The 13,560-nt window shown below is 46.9% G+C and overlaps 1 protein-coding gene across 1 annotated transcript in view; it reads right to left on the bottom strand.

The window, feature by feature from the left end:
• Positions 1-13,560, bottom strand: part of Tecta (tectorin alpha) — a 65,872-nt gene that overhangs the window by 32,304 nt on the left and 20,008 nt on the right. Inside the window, exons 8-9 of the mRNA XM_037207585.1 lie at positions 12,294-12,867; positions 6,380-6,981 (exon numbers count right to left, since the gene is read on the bottom strand). Coding sequence (XP_037063480.1) covers positions 6,380-6,981; positions 12,294-12,867 — 1,176 coding nt within the window. The remainder of the gene's footprint in view (positions 1-6,379; positions 6,982-12,293; positions 12,868-13,560) is intronic.

Genomic DNA, 13,560 nt, shown 5'->3' with positions numbered 1-13,560 from the left:
CATGACAGAAAGCCTGACCTATGGAGGTCACACTTTGGGTGAGGGGAGGTTATCTACGATCTTAACAGGAGAATTTAAATAGAATAATGAGATCAGAAGTCAGATTACAAAATACACTGTACATAAAATAACAAGTAGGAGATCCAGAAAGAAGGATGGCCCACAGAGGAGTTTTGTTAGGAAGGGAGGAGGGATGGGAGAGGGCTGGAGGAGGGATGAGCTTTGGTGTAGAGTAAGCATGTTTGTGGTTATCAGGGAAAGGCTGAGGAAAGTAAAGGCTAAAGACATGGGAGGAAGGGAAGGGGGCAGGCAGGCTGCGTCCACGGGGTTAGGGACAATGGGAAGGAGAGATGCCTGTGTCCGAGCAGAGGGACAATAAGAGACATGATTCCTCAAAGATGGAGGGAGGACAAAGAAGGCGGAACACAGCTTGTTTTCCAATAGGAAGCCTAAAGGTAGAAGTAGGCGGGCCATGTGCAAACACAAATGGCCGCCCCGCAGATCACCAGGGAAGGGGAGGCCACAGAAGCTCAGAGCCACCCTGAAGGCTCACACTCCTGGCCAATGAGTGCAGCTTGCTCTTCTGGTATTCTGGGTTCTTTCCTACCTGATGTCACACAGGAGACACCATCCCAGGGAGGCGCAGTAATGGGATTAAACCTTGCACAGGTCACTGCCAAAGAGAACCTTGAAAGAAAGCATACCCTCCAACTCTAACAAGTTCAAGTCTCCCTGTCTCTGTTGCCCCACGATGCTGCCTGTGTTATAACCCACTGCCCTGACTCTCTCTGGGAATAAGGAGTAGGACCCCAGGGAGAGGAGTTCAGACGGAAGGAAAGTAGGAAGCTGATGTTGCCAAAGGGTTGGATGGGTGGAGATAAAGGTACCTCAGAGGGCGAGTAGAAGGCCTTGTGCTTACCACACATAAGCATCTCCATGTCCAGAGGGAACTGAATCCTTCACCCCTGAAGATACCAACTCCAGGGATGCTAGAGACCCGTCTGCAAAATTCTGACATTCTATCCATAGAACCTACACACATTGTCCACCAGGCCCATTCAACCACGTGTACCCCAGTACAACTCAACACCAAATCATAGATTTACTTAAAGCGTTATGAATTGTTTTGTTGTTGTTGTTGTAGGTGTGTGTGTGTGTGTGTGTGTGTGTGTGTGTGTATGTGTGTGTGTGTGTGTGTGTGTGTGTGTGTGTATGTAACTCGGGTATTAGCTGTGCAGATGATGATGCTTTGTAATAATATCAAAGAGATGGCCACACCTGCATGACCATCCTCAAGTTACTTGTAAGATGTAGATGCCATGCTAACAATACTGTACCACATAGTTTAGGGAAGAATGAAAAAAAAAACTGCATGTGCAGAATAGATACAGAATATCATACCCACGGTTTATGATATTGGTTAAGCCTGTGGATGTGTAAACTATGGCAGGGAGCTCTGACTTTACTGGAGATGAGATCACATGTTAGCATTTCAGTGATGGTTTCCCTCTGTAGATTTTATCCTCACACCCCACACTCTGCCTTCTCTCTAGGTCTGCCCTGGTGCTTCCCTGACCCAGATGCTCTCAGATCACTCTCTGCCTAGTAGACAGGCTCCTTCAGGTTTAGATCTGGGTCACCTCTTCCAAGAAGCCTTCCCTGAAGCCCTAAAGCTGACCTAGACAAATTCTGTTCTGTTTTGTGCCCTTTGCGCAGAACACTTTTGCATGCTTCATGATTATGCTGACATTGACTGCTACCAGGTCCATTTCTCCCGTGAGGTTTCTTATGAGGGAAACCATTTTTAGTTATTTTTGCTGGTTTTTTTTTCCTTCTTAATGCCATTGTGAAACACATTCTTTGGCTGAGGAGATACTTCCTATATAATCATGAGGACCTGGATTTGAGTCCCAAGAACACACAGAAGGTTGAACACAATGGCACATGTCCTTAACCCTGTATTCTGTGGGAAGATGAGAGGCATAGACAAGAGACTCTACAGATGCTTCCAGGCCAGCAGGCATGGTGAACTCAGTGATGAATGAGAAACACTATATCAGATAAGGTGGAATTTGAGGACCAGCATCCAATATGGTCCTATGACCTCCACATGCATGCTGTGTGGAATTCACATACTTATAATCAAACACATGAATGTGCATGCATACACACAGAGTGTTTTTGTTTATTTATTTATTTACTTATTTATTTTTGTTTTTCAAGACAGGGTTTCTCAGGGTAGTTTTGGTGCCTGTCCTGGATCTCATTCTGTAGACCAGGCTGGCCTCGAAATCAGACTCACAGAGATCCGCCTCACTCTGCTTCCCGAGTGCTGGGATTAAAGGTGTGCACCACCACTGCCTGGCTAAGTTTTCATTTCCTAGCACAGAGAAGCTTGTTGAACCAAGTTGTATCAGAGTGAATCTCCAAAGCCTAATAAGAGGTTGAGAGGCTCCTCCACAGCCCTACCTGGTCTGTACAGAGCACAATTGTTTTTAGTTTTATTTGACCTTGTTGATTTTCTCATTTCCTGCAGCACAGTTCAGTGCATAAGAAGGTCAGAATCATAGGAAAAAATCTCATGTCCCAGGGAGTGATGTCGATGTCATCCTCCACTTATAAGAGCACCGGTGGTGACCTGGAGCTCTGGGCTACAGTTGGTCTTGTACTTTGTTTCACACTGTCATGATGACAGCCATTATTCTTCAGCTATGGTGACTAATAATAACATCATGGGAAAAACAAATGCAAATCACTGAATAAGCAGGTCCTGTAATGCATATTAATAATTCAAAGTAACTGCTAAATCTATCCCATGGGCTCCCAGAGTAAAAAGCCTTCAGTACTGCCTGAATTCGGCCTTCTTGTCAGGAGTTTGAAAGCTATGTACTCTGTTCCCAGCATGGCACTTAGAAAAAGAGGGTCCTGGCCAGGAGTCTTCATGACTCCTTCATCTCCTCATCCTTGATGTTCATTTCTCTCTAGCTGACCCTGTTGTGAGTGGAATTTTGTACCCCAGAAAGATAAACTGAGGCCTTAACTTGTGGTACCTGTGAATGTAGCCTAAATTGGGAAACATAGTCTTCAAGAACATAACCACGATGAGATGAGGTCATGGTAGATTATGTGGACCCCACATCCAATGATGGCTGTCCTTCAAAGAAAAGGGAGACATGGATACTGACAAACAGAGTGCAGAGGGTCCTTAGGGCTCTTATCCATGAGTGCATCTCATAAGACTGGGACAGGGCATATGCCTAGAAGGTGGGATGACTCTTTGTGGGGCTTAACCCAATGATGGAAGAGAAAGAAAGCTAGCACCCAAAGAGAATGGGGAACTAGTTCCTCTGAAGGAGAGAAGAGGCATGAAGTGTTCATAAATGTGCTGGCTGGTGGTGTTTTGTTTTGTTTTGTTTGTTTATTCCTCTTGCCTGTTGTTTGGTTGTTTTGTCAACTTGACACAAGCTAGGATCATCTGGGGAGAAGGAACCTCAGCTGGATAGAAGCCTCCATCAGAGTGCCTGAGGGCACATCTGTGGGACTTTCTTCCTTCACAGTTGATGTGGGAGGGCCCAGACCGCTGGAGGCAGTGTTGCCCCTGGACCCACGGCCCTGAGTTATCTAAAACAAAGCAAGCTGAGCCAGCAGTGTTCCTCCGGGTTCCCTTTAGTTCCTGCCTTGCCTTCCTCTGATGACGAAAGCCAAACCAACCTTTTCTCCCCCGAGGTGCTTTTGGTCATGGTGTTTATCACAGCAATAGGAAGAAAATGCAGACAAGAAGAACCCAATGAGCTGTCTGTGCAAACAACTAGGACGAGGTTAAGAAAGAAATCTGTACGACCTCAGATATCTACACCTCATGCAAGACAGGTAGAAGGGGGACATGTAGTAAAGCGGGTGGGCAAGGCTTATCCGCAGATAAGTGTATTTTAGAGAGGGAAAAAATCCAATAACCTTGAAAGGCAAAAAAAAAAGTAGTGAATATCAAGGAGATGATTAACTGCATGAAAATGTATAAACCTTAGGGTAGAAATGTGTCAGGGAAGGTGAAAGAAGGAGAGGTCAAGCCTGAGGTAATAGCACAGACAGCGGGAATGATCCCTGTGTTTTACCTCTGATGAAACAGGACGGGCGGAAGGTTTACAGTGAGTAGCTTCAACTGTCAAGGCATCTGCTGGAAATTTTGATCTCAAGGCTGCGGAAGTGGCTTAGCTGGTAAAGGGTTTATGCACAAACAAATTCCCAGAAGCTACATAAAAAGTCAGGCTTGGTGGCACATGCCTGTAATCTCAGCACTGGGAAGAAGAAGCCAGAGAATCCCAGAATCCTGTTGGCAAGCTAATCTAGCCAGTTAGTGAGAGATCCAGTCTCAAAAAAAAAAATAATAATAATTGGGGCTGGAGAGATGGCTCAGTGGTTAAGAGCACTAGCTGCTCTTTCTGAGGACCCAGGTTCAATCCCCAACACCCACATGGTGGCTCACAACTGTCTGTAACTTCTGTTTCTGGAGATTGAATCAGTGTCTTCTCTTGGCCTCTGTGGGCACCAGGCACACATGTGGTGCACATACATACATACATACATACATACATACATACACACACAGACAAAATACCCATACACTTAGGAAAAAATGAAAATAAAAAAAATAATATGGTGATAAAGGAAGAAACCTAATTTTGACCTCTGGCTTACAACTATAGATACACACACCACACATGGAGAGGCATGGACACCTATATACATACATGAACATGAAATTAAAAGAAGAAAAGCAATCCAATATGACCAGGAGACCAACAACTGGCATATTCCTCGCTAGCCTCATTGGCCCATGTAATAGCTCATATTGCTAAAGAAATGACCAGTAGCAGAAGGAAACCCACAGGAACCTTAAAAGAAAAGGTCATGGTGTCATCTCAATCATTCACTTGACAAGTGTCACAGTTGGGTCACAGTTCCAATCCAACCTGGGCTCAATAGTGAGACTCTTTGTCAAAAACATTCTAACTAACAACAAACTAAAGCTGCTGCCTTAGATGCCAAATGCTGTGGAAAAATCCTTTTCTACACTATGAACATGTGGTACTCTCATTTGCTAATAAAAAGCTAATTGGCTGATAGGTGAGCAGGAAGAGATTGAGGGTGAGAGTCAGACTGGGAGAATTCTGGGAAGAGGAAGGGCAGAGTTAGGAAGTCACCAGCAAACACAGAGAAGCAAGATGAGAATGTCGTACTGAAAAGGTACATGGCTAAACATAGATAAGAATTGTGGGTTAATTTAAGTGTAAGAGTTAGTTAGTAATAAGCCTGAGCTATTGGCCCATCATCTATAATTAATATAAGCCTCTGGGACAGGAAATGTCTGCTTACACCAAAAAGTAAGATTACCCAATAAATGTAAAAAAAAAAAGTAGTTCTAGAAGCTGTACCCTCTCTGTGTCAAAGCTAGGTGGACCCCCAGGAGGAGGAAAAACTAAGAGGGCCACTTGGGTAATACTAGCCCATTATGTTTAGCTTAGTTCACTTTATTCCAGCATTTAAAAAAGAAAACCTACAAGATGTAAAGAGGTTCCACTGGAGATGATGGGTTATACCATAAACCTGTGAAGGGAAGACTCACCCCCTAAATCAGAGCCTGGGAAACAGCCGCATAGTCCACTGGCTAGCTGGCTGGTAGTCAGCATCAGGCCCAGATAAGACAGTGGAGCAGGAAGGGCTGCTCTGCCATGGGGGCTGCTGTCTCCAGGCTGTTCAAGGAGCTCACAGGACTCCTTGGCCCTACAGCTCCTATCACCATGGTTAAGGAAGACTTCATGGACAAGAGGGTTGTGAGGCCCTGGTGAGTAAAGACAGCATAGAGAGCCCTCAAGTGCTCCCAATGTGAGCAAGACTCTGGAACTCAGATGCTATGGCAGCCAACTGGGAGAATGCAAGAGGTCAGGGGGGCCAGACCACACAGATGGCAGGTTGATCTCAGAAAGTAGGGGTGACAAATGAGGACATTAGTGCCACTGAGAGAAGCATGGCCTGTGCCAGGCATGCAGTTTCATACAGATGAATGATAGCACTAGAAGACCGTGGGACTGCCCAAGGGTGCACAGTGCTTACCAATGCTAGATTTGAATCTAGACCTTTGCTCTTGATGCATCCTTCCATGAGCTAAGGTCTATTGCTAGGACTTCTTCTGCTTTTACTTTGCTGCCTGTGACTTGGGCAATCCTTTGCTCTCTGACCCCCACCCAAAGCCTCTCTATAACAGCACACTATGGTTGCCTTTGGATGCTGGACTACCATGGCTCAGCAGCATCCAGCGGGACCAGGACGCTGTGTCCATAAGTGCCAGATCCATTCTGGAGGTTGGCCTTTTACTACTCACCAGCACAGTGTGCTTGTAAGCCCGGTGAATCACAATGCTGTAGCCAAACACGGTCACGTCCACTTGCTTCACCCACAAGGCCAGTGATGGGTCCCGATCCTCATTCTTGGCTGTTACAATGAACTTGGGGAGAGAGTCTGAGATAGATCTGCTTCCTGTGGTGCAGAGGATGAGAGGGCAACTGGTCTGGAAGTCAAAGGGGTAGCCATCAAAGGTGAGGTAGTGGCCATAGCCGGAGACGATACAGGAAGCATCGGTCCGGGGCTGGCAGTAGTATAAGCCACTCTCTTCCATGCAGTATTCATCCTCTTTGCAGGGAATGGTCTCACAGTGGACACTGTTGTCTGTGCCATTGCAGTAGCAGAAGATCTGGCAGTCCTGGTCCACCCAGAAGGTCTCATTGGTGGCAAGTTGGTGCCCCTCAAAGTTGCAGCCGCACTCACTCCGAGTCACGCACTGGCTGCCCAGCAGGGCGTAGCCTTCATCACACTGGCATCCCTCTGAGCAGCTATCCACACAGATGGGGCCCAGGGCGAGGGTCTCACAGGTCTCTGTACACGTCATACACTCCTCAAAATGGCTGTTCTCTGGGCATTCTAGAGCTGAGGTGGTCAAAGAAAAGGCAAGTTTGAGATATGAACAGTGGGTGGAGACAGAAGTATGCTGAAGTGTGCACATTTGTGTGACTGCCTACGTGTGCAATCACGTGTGGGTTCATATTTGTGTGGGACAATGAGCTCAGTGAAGCTGTGTGATTGAATACTGTCATCCTCCCTGGGTGGTCGAGGGTCAGAGGACGCTCACAGGCTCCGTTTGTGTGTTTGATCTTCTATGTAGAAGATTCTTTGTCTACAAACCAGTACTGAACACCTGCTACATGTAGACCCTCTCCCGGGCCCTTTTGTGTGCCTCATCTCAACCACCTGGATTAAGACAAGTCTTTTTATCACTATTCTATAGGGGAGGATATGGGAGGCCAATGCGTTAACTTATCTACCTGATAAGAAGCAGGCAGCTGTTCAAACAGATGTCTTGACTTAGATTCTAAAGACAGTGTGAGAAGTACTACAAAAACACTTGCTTTATGGCCATAGAGGTCTCTCTCAGTTCTGGCTTGTGTGTGTCTCTGAGCTCTTGTGTCTCTTTTGTTGTTGTTATTGGTCAACAATAGGCATATTTACCTGATAGGATTATCCCGAAGACTAATAATTTAATATGCTGAGTCCATAGTAGAGTATCAATAAACAGCACACTCCCCCACCTGGACCATCCTTCTCCTAAACATACAGCCTTGGCCTGATGTTTCTCTCTTTGTCTTTTATTTCTCTGTATCTGGCACCCTGCGGTCTCCTTCACCTTCCCACTGTGCTCTGCATGCAGTGATCCCTCTGCCTCTCCTCACACTTCTCTCTGCCAGGATATCCCCCTACAAGACCAAATCTCATGACTCTTTCACACGTCTTCTCCAATCACACTTTCTCCCAGAAGCTTTCCTTGTCAGTTCATCTCTGCCATAGATGAGCATGTTCTGGGAGGTTCTGGGTAAGCCTCCCACTTCTCCCCATGCCTTGGCTGGCGACAGTTTGACAGGAGCAGGGACAGAATCCAAGAACACAGAAGAAATCTGCCTGTAAGTCTGTGTGGTCTAAAGATCTTCAAGGGTCTCCACCCCTCTAGGAAAACAAGACCTTGCTCACAGAACTTTCTTTGGCTCTCAGACTTACAATTCTTCCTTGCCAGTGTCTTATAATCCAAGGACGTGAAGGACACTACAGAGAAATAAATTGCATGGATATAATAGCTCTGCCCACGAGGACCAACTCAATCGTTCTGCACTGTGGACTGAAAGCCAATCTTTTTTTTTCCTCTAGGCTAAAGGACTCTCTCCATTTCCATTGAGTACAATACCATCCGGCTCTGGGGTTGAAGGCTCGTTCAGCACTGATTATATATGTCTGGATAGAGGGATTTTCACACTTGTCTCTAAATTATGAATGCTATAGCACTGACTGCAGGTTTATGGGGAAAGCAAATAACATGACTTATTTAAATGGCTGTTGCTTATGACTTACTGTGTTGTCTGGATTTGTCTGAAAGTCTGGAACATAGAGACGTGGAGTAATAAAACTTTCCCCTGCCCCCGAAATCACTCTGGGAAATTACTAAATTGGGGGTCCGGCTCTGCCAACAAGAGGGCTGGTTAAAAATGTCCAAACACAGATAGCATGATAGTCTCTTTCCAAGTTCAAAGAAGATGTTGTTCCTTGTCTGTAGCTGTCACTCAATCCATTCTTTTTTTCAGGACCCAGTCATAACAAGCCCTCGATACTCAGACATCTGGCTGATCGAGTGTGCATACTTTGGTCATTCTCAACAGATCCAAATGAGCCAACCTAGTGAATGGGCCAGGTGTAAGCCTGGCTCCCTTCCCAATGAAACTATGCTCCATGTGGTCACCTCTGCCCAAATCCCCCTTTAAAAGGTGCTTACACAAGCTGCTTCCACTCCAGTGGCCTGGATGAGGCTTGGTGATGTGCCTTTCTCAAGAGCCCTCACAGCCAGGCCAGGCTAAACTGAGTGCCACCCAAATGTGCTCGGGACAGTACAAAACAACCCACAAGTACTCCCTTCCAGGCAGGAGCTAGTTGTCTAAAAGGATGACCTGGCAGGAGCATAGATCCAGGATGGGGGAACTTGGCAATTCCACACCATGTGTGAAATCCAGCCAGAAAGTTGAGTGTGAGAGCAGGGGCAGAAGCCATGCTAGAGAGGCTGGAGAAAAGAGGTGTGTGGGAGAGCAGATCAGAGAGGCTTTGGGGACATATCAAGATCTCACTAGGCAGAGCCATCAACGGGAACAGAGTGGCTCTCCTGCTGAAGGTGACTTGGTGAAGAGCTCAGCTTCAGGACTCGTGGCATCTGCTACTAGTTCCTTCTGAGGGAAGCTAAGGCTCATCAGGAGCATACTCGCCCAAACTGACAGCCATCAGGACCGCCACACACTCATTGGATCTCTGAAATGCGTAATCAGAGGCTTAAAAGTGTGTGTGTGTGTGTGTGTGTGTGTGTGTGTGTGTGTGTGTGTGTGTTTAACTCTGTTGAAAGAGCCTATAGCAAAACAAAGACATGCTCCCGAGAGCACTGGGTAACTGATACCCAGATGTTTGTCTCTACAACACCCCTCACCAAAAGGAACTAGAGCCCCTGGATGTAAGGGCTGAATGTCACCCAGGGAGGAGAGAATTCAGAGATAAATACAAACCTCCTGTTTGATCTGAAAGTAAGACAGTGCTAAAAAGCACACCAGAGGTATGACAAAGGATAGAAGTCAGTCTGAAGGTTTCCACAGGCCAAACATGGAACAATTTAACACCAAAAATACTTTTTAAATGCAATAGAAAATATAAGACCTTAAAAAAGAACCCAGAATCCACGTCTACATTGTTGAGACGAGGTGAGATAGACACCAGGTAGGAGTGGCTAGGTCGATCAACTGAGGGACAGTTGGGAGAGATGGGGGGCTCTTACCTACAGTGGGTGGAGAGTCCAGACTGGTAAAGCAGGGAAGACAGAACTGGACCTGGAAGTTGTCATTTGCTAATCACAGTGCGAAAGTATCACACAAACCAGAATCAACAGTAGGTGCTGAACCAGGACAGAGATTTTAACAGACAGCAGCAGAGGAGCATGTCCAAAAAAAATCTCCCCACACTTTGCTCTTTGGTTGTATGAGAAAACTCATGGGAAATCTACAGAGGAGCCATACCTTGGCCTGGACATAAGCATGCAGCTCACGCACAAGGCGGCAGGCTGGATATAGCCTTCGTCTGCTTATAGAGCCCATGCAGGAGGCTGAGTGGGGTGTACAGATGAGGCTCACCATGAGTGACACCAAAGTCTGAATAAGGAGCCATCTTAGTTTAAAGGGTACAGAAAGCACTGGGTTTATTCCAATCATATTGTTGGACAATAAATAAACATGTGTTGACACATGAACCCAGACCAGATCTGTGCAGAGGGGAAGAAAAAAAATGTAAAAGGCGCTACTGAGTCAGATGACAAAAATTGGAATGTGGATGTTAAATTGTTCTATCTACATTAAATTCCTAAAGTAGATAACTGCCTACAGTTCCATAAGTCAACACCCTAAGTCTCAGGAAATATCTACTGAAGACCTAGCAGGGATGGGTGATTGACTAGGATCTCAAATGTCCCCCCCAAATTAAAGGTTTGGTACAGGTCTTTGGAGCATAAGGGGTGTGCCTTGAAGTGGATAATGGGAACCCAGTCCTTTCTCTCCCTCCCATTCATACAATGAACATGTTTTCTTCCCCACCTGCACCCCACCATGGGACACCCTCACTGCAGGCCCAAAAGCGATAGAGCCAACTAGCCCTTGAGCTGAAACCATGAACTAAAACAATGCTTCTCTTTTTAAGTGGGTTTACCCTCAGGCATTTTGTCACAGTCACAGAAGGTTGAGAAAAGGGTCATGATATGTGCAAATTACTCTCAGATTGTGGTTGGGGGGAGGGCAGATGGGGGAAAGGAAACAAAAGGGATAGACTGGATACAGCAGGTTTAATCTGGGTAATGAGTACATGGGAATGCTCACAATTTTTGAGTAACTTTGAAACTACTTAATTTTTTTAAATGATCAGACTTAGAGTGGATGATGACACAGAGATACACAGACCCAGAAGTTGGTGTCTTCATGGTTTAGGCTTTGGTTTAGGGCCCAAGTTTTTAGTGGGAGAGAGGATGTATAGAAGTCCTGGTCATGCCATTCTTACTATCCTGCCTGGTTTCCACCCTCTCAGCCCCTCCTCTTCTGCTTCTTCTGATAAGCTGGGTGTTGGGTATCTTGTCTGCTCAGGAGTCATTCTAATGACTGCTAGTATCCCCACTGCCCAGCTGAGAGGGATTGCATACTCTGGGGACAAAATGAAGAGCCAGGTACATGGGGCTGTCTTAATAGCCATTCTCAGGTTTGCCCTAGGGAGAAACACTGATCTCCGACACCCTGAAAAGCTCCCCAGCTGATTGTGCCCTTCCAAAATGAATGGAGCTCTTCTTTGCCCAAGGGGAAGGTATCCATGGAGCCATCACCAAAGCTTCTGGTCCTTTAACCCGGTGTCTGTGCTCTCTGTAGATAAAACCACCAGTCAATGGGATAGGTACCTGCTCTACAGTGAAAAGATACTGTGTGATTAGAAATGAAAAGAAGGGACTTGGGAGGTGGCTCAGCTGATGAAGTACCTGCCACACAAACATGAAGGCCTTAGCTCAGGCCTCAGTTAGGTGCCCCAGCATCCATATAAAAGCCCAAGTGTCTATAACACCAGCACTGAGAAAGGTGGGTCCCTGGAGCTCTCTGGTCAGTGAGTTCTAGATTCAGTAGGAGACACTGTCTCAGAAGATAAGGTTGGAGGGGCTGAGGAGACGGCTCACCAATTAAAAGCATGCACTGCTTTTGCAGAGCACTGAGTTTGGTTCCCAGTACACATACTGGCCTGTAACTCCAGCCCCACAGCATTGGATGTTCTCTGGACTCCAATGTCTACACACACACACACACACACACACACACACACTTTAGAAATCTAAATCTTCAAGCAAAAAAAAAAGTAAGGTTTTGGAAAGGAATGGTGGAAGATATCGATGTCAATCTCTAGCCTCTACCCACACGTACATGTGCATATGCACACATATAAAACACACACACACACACACACACACACACACACACACACACACAGAATGAAAATAAAGATGAGAAACAGTCTAGTTTGAGGATGGGACCAAAGACAGGTCATCCGACTCCCCTTGAGCTGGGTCCCACTAAGAAGCCCTGAAACCATGGCAGAGCATGCTTCCCCGGCCCGAGCCTCCCCACGGTGCAGCGTTAACTTACGGCAGAAGTCGTAGGTCCTCCAGGGGCCCACCTCCACGTCTGCATTCTTGCAAGCACTAGCATAACGAGCCACAGAATCACACAGCTCCGACTCGTTGCCTCCGCTCTGGCACAGGCGAAAAAGGCAGGTGCGGTAGTAGGCGGTGACGTTGACCACCCCATGGCACTCCAGGAAGGAGCTGTTGGAGGGGTCGTTGATGATGCCACACCGGGAGCGGCTCCGATAGTACTTGAGCAGCTCGGAGTCATTGTTACAGGCCTTCAGCAGGTCCCCACACTCGCCGTTGCAGATTTCCTCAAATGTCGTCCAGCTCTCCAAGAACACTGCCAGGTTGTCCGTGCACTTGCCGTTCGGAAGGCAGAACTCATCGCTGGCATTGGCATTGAAGAAGCCACACAGGCCCCCAGTACAGTTGAAGTACATGGTGGACAGCCGGATGTACAGCAGGCCCACATCCGAGTACTGGACCGTCACCACGCCCTTGGACTCGACGGTCGTGCTGTTTTTGTTTCGGTAAATCTCCAGCCTCCCCGAAGGATGGAAAAAGGGTAATTCCACATCTTGGCCGTTAAGCTGAAAAATCAAAAGTGCTGCCCTCAGTGACAGGGACCCGTGTAGGACCCACTACTTCTGGGGCTGGGAAAGAGCCAGGCTCTGTGCCAGGACCAGCTCCGTGAAAATACCATGGAGCTGACGGTATATGTAAACTGCACACAGACACCAACTGTTTATTCACAGGCTTGCTTCTCTCTTTGGAAACCCCCATTCTCTCATTATTTTAGTGTGTCCCAGATCTTAAGCTAGTCCCACACAAACACACTGAGTGAAACTGTCTTGGGAGGCTGTATTCCTTCTGCAGCCAATTTCCCTTCGGGTGCTGTTTCCCTGACATTGCCCTTCCTCCACAGCTTTCTGGCTCCTTCTTTTGCCATCAGATTTTAATTTTTGCCCGTGCCCCAGACCAGTGGGGCACATCGAGGAGAGCTACTGTCTAGATGTCCGTTCACCTATCCCTGCTATTCCTTTGCCGGATTAATCTCTGTCAGCTCGCTAATGGGGCTGAGCACACAGCCTCTTCCTTCTGCGGACTTGTGTCTTGTAATCTCCCTGGGCTGCATGATGGGGATGTTTGTTTTCAGAATGCCACTCAATTCACGTTAGGCTGAAAGGAGGGAGAATCCTTTCCCGGCACCGCTTCATCTCAGCCATGTCAGCGGAGGGGCCCTCACCTCGCCCCTTGGCGCCTTCTCTGGATTCAGACATTGC

Source organism: Peromyscus leucopus, chromosome 7, assembly GCF_004664715.2.
Source record: "Peromyscus leucopus breed LL Stock chromosome 7, UCI_PerLeu_2.1, whole genome shotgun sequence".
Lineage (NCBI taxonomy): Eukaryota > Metazoa > Chordata > Mammalia > Rodentia > Cricetidae > Peromyscus > Peromyscus leucopus.
This window is presented reverse-complemented; position numbering and strand designations above follow the sequence as displayed.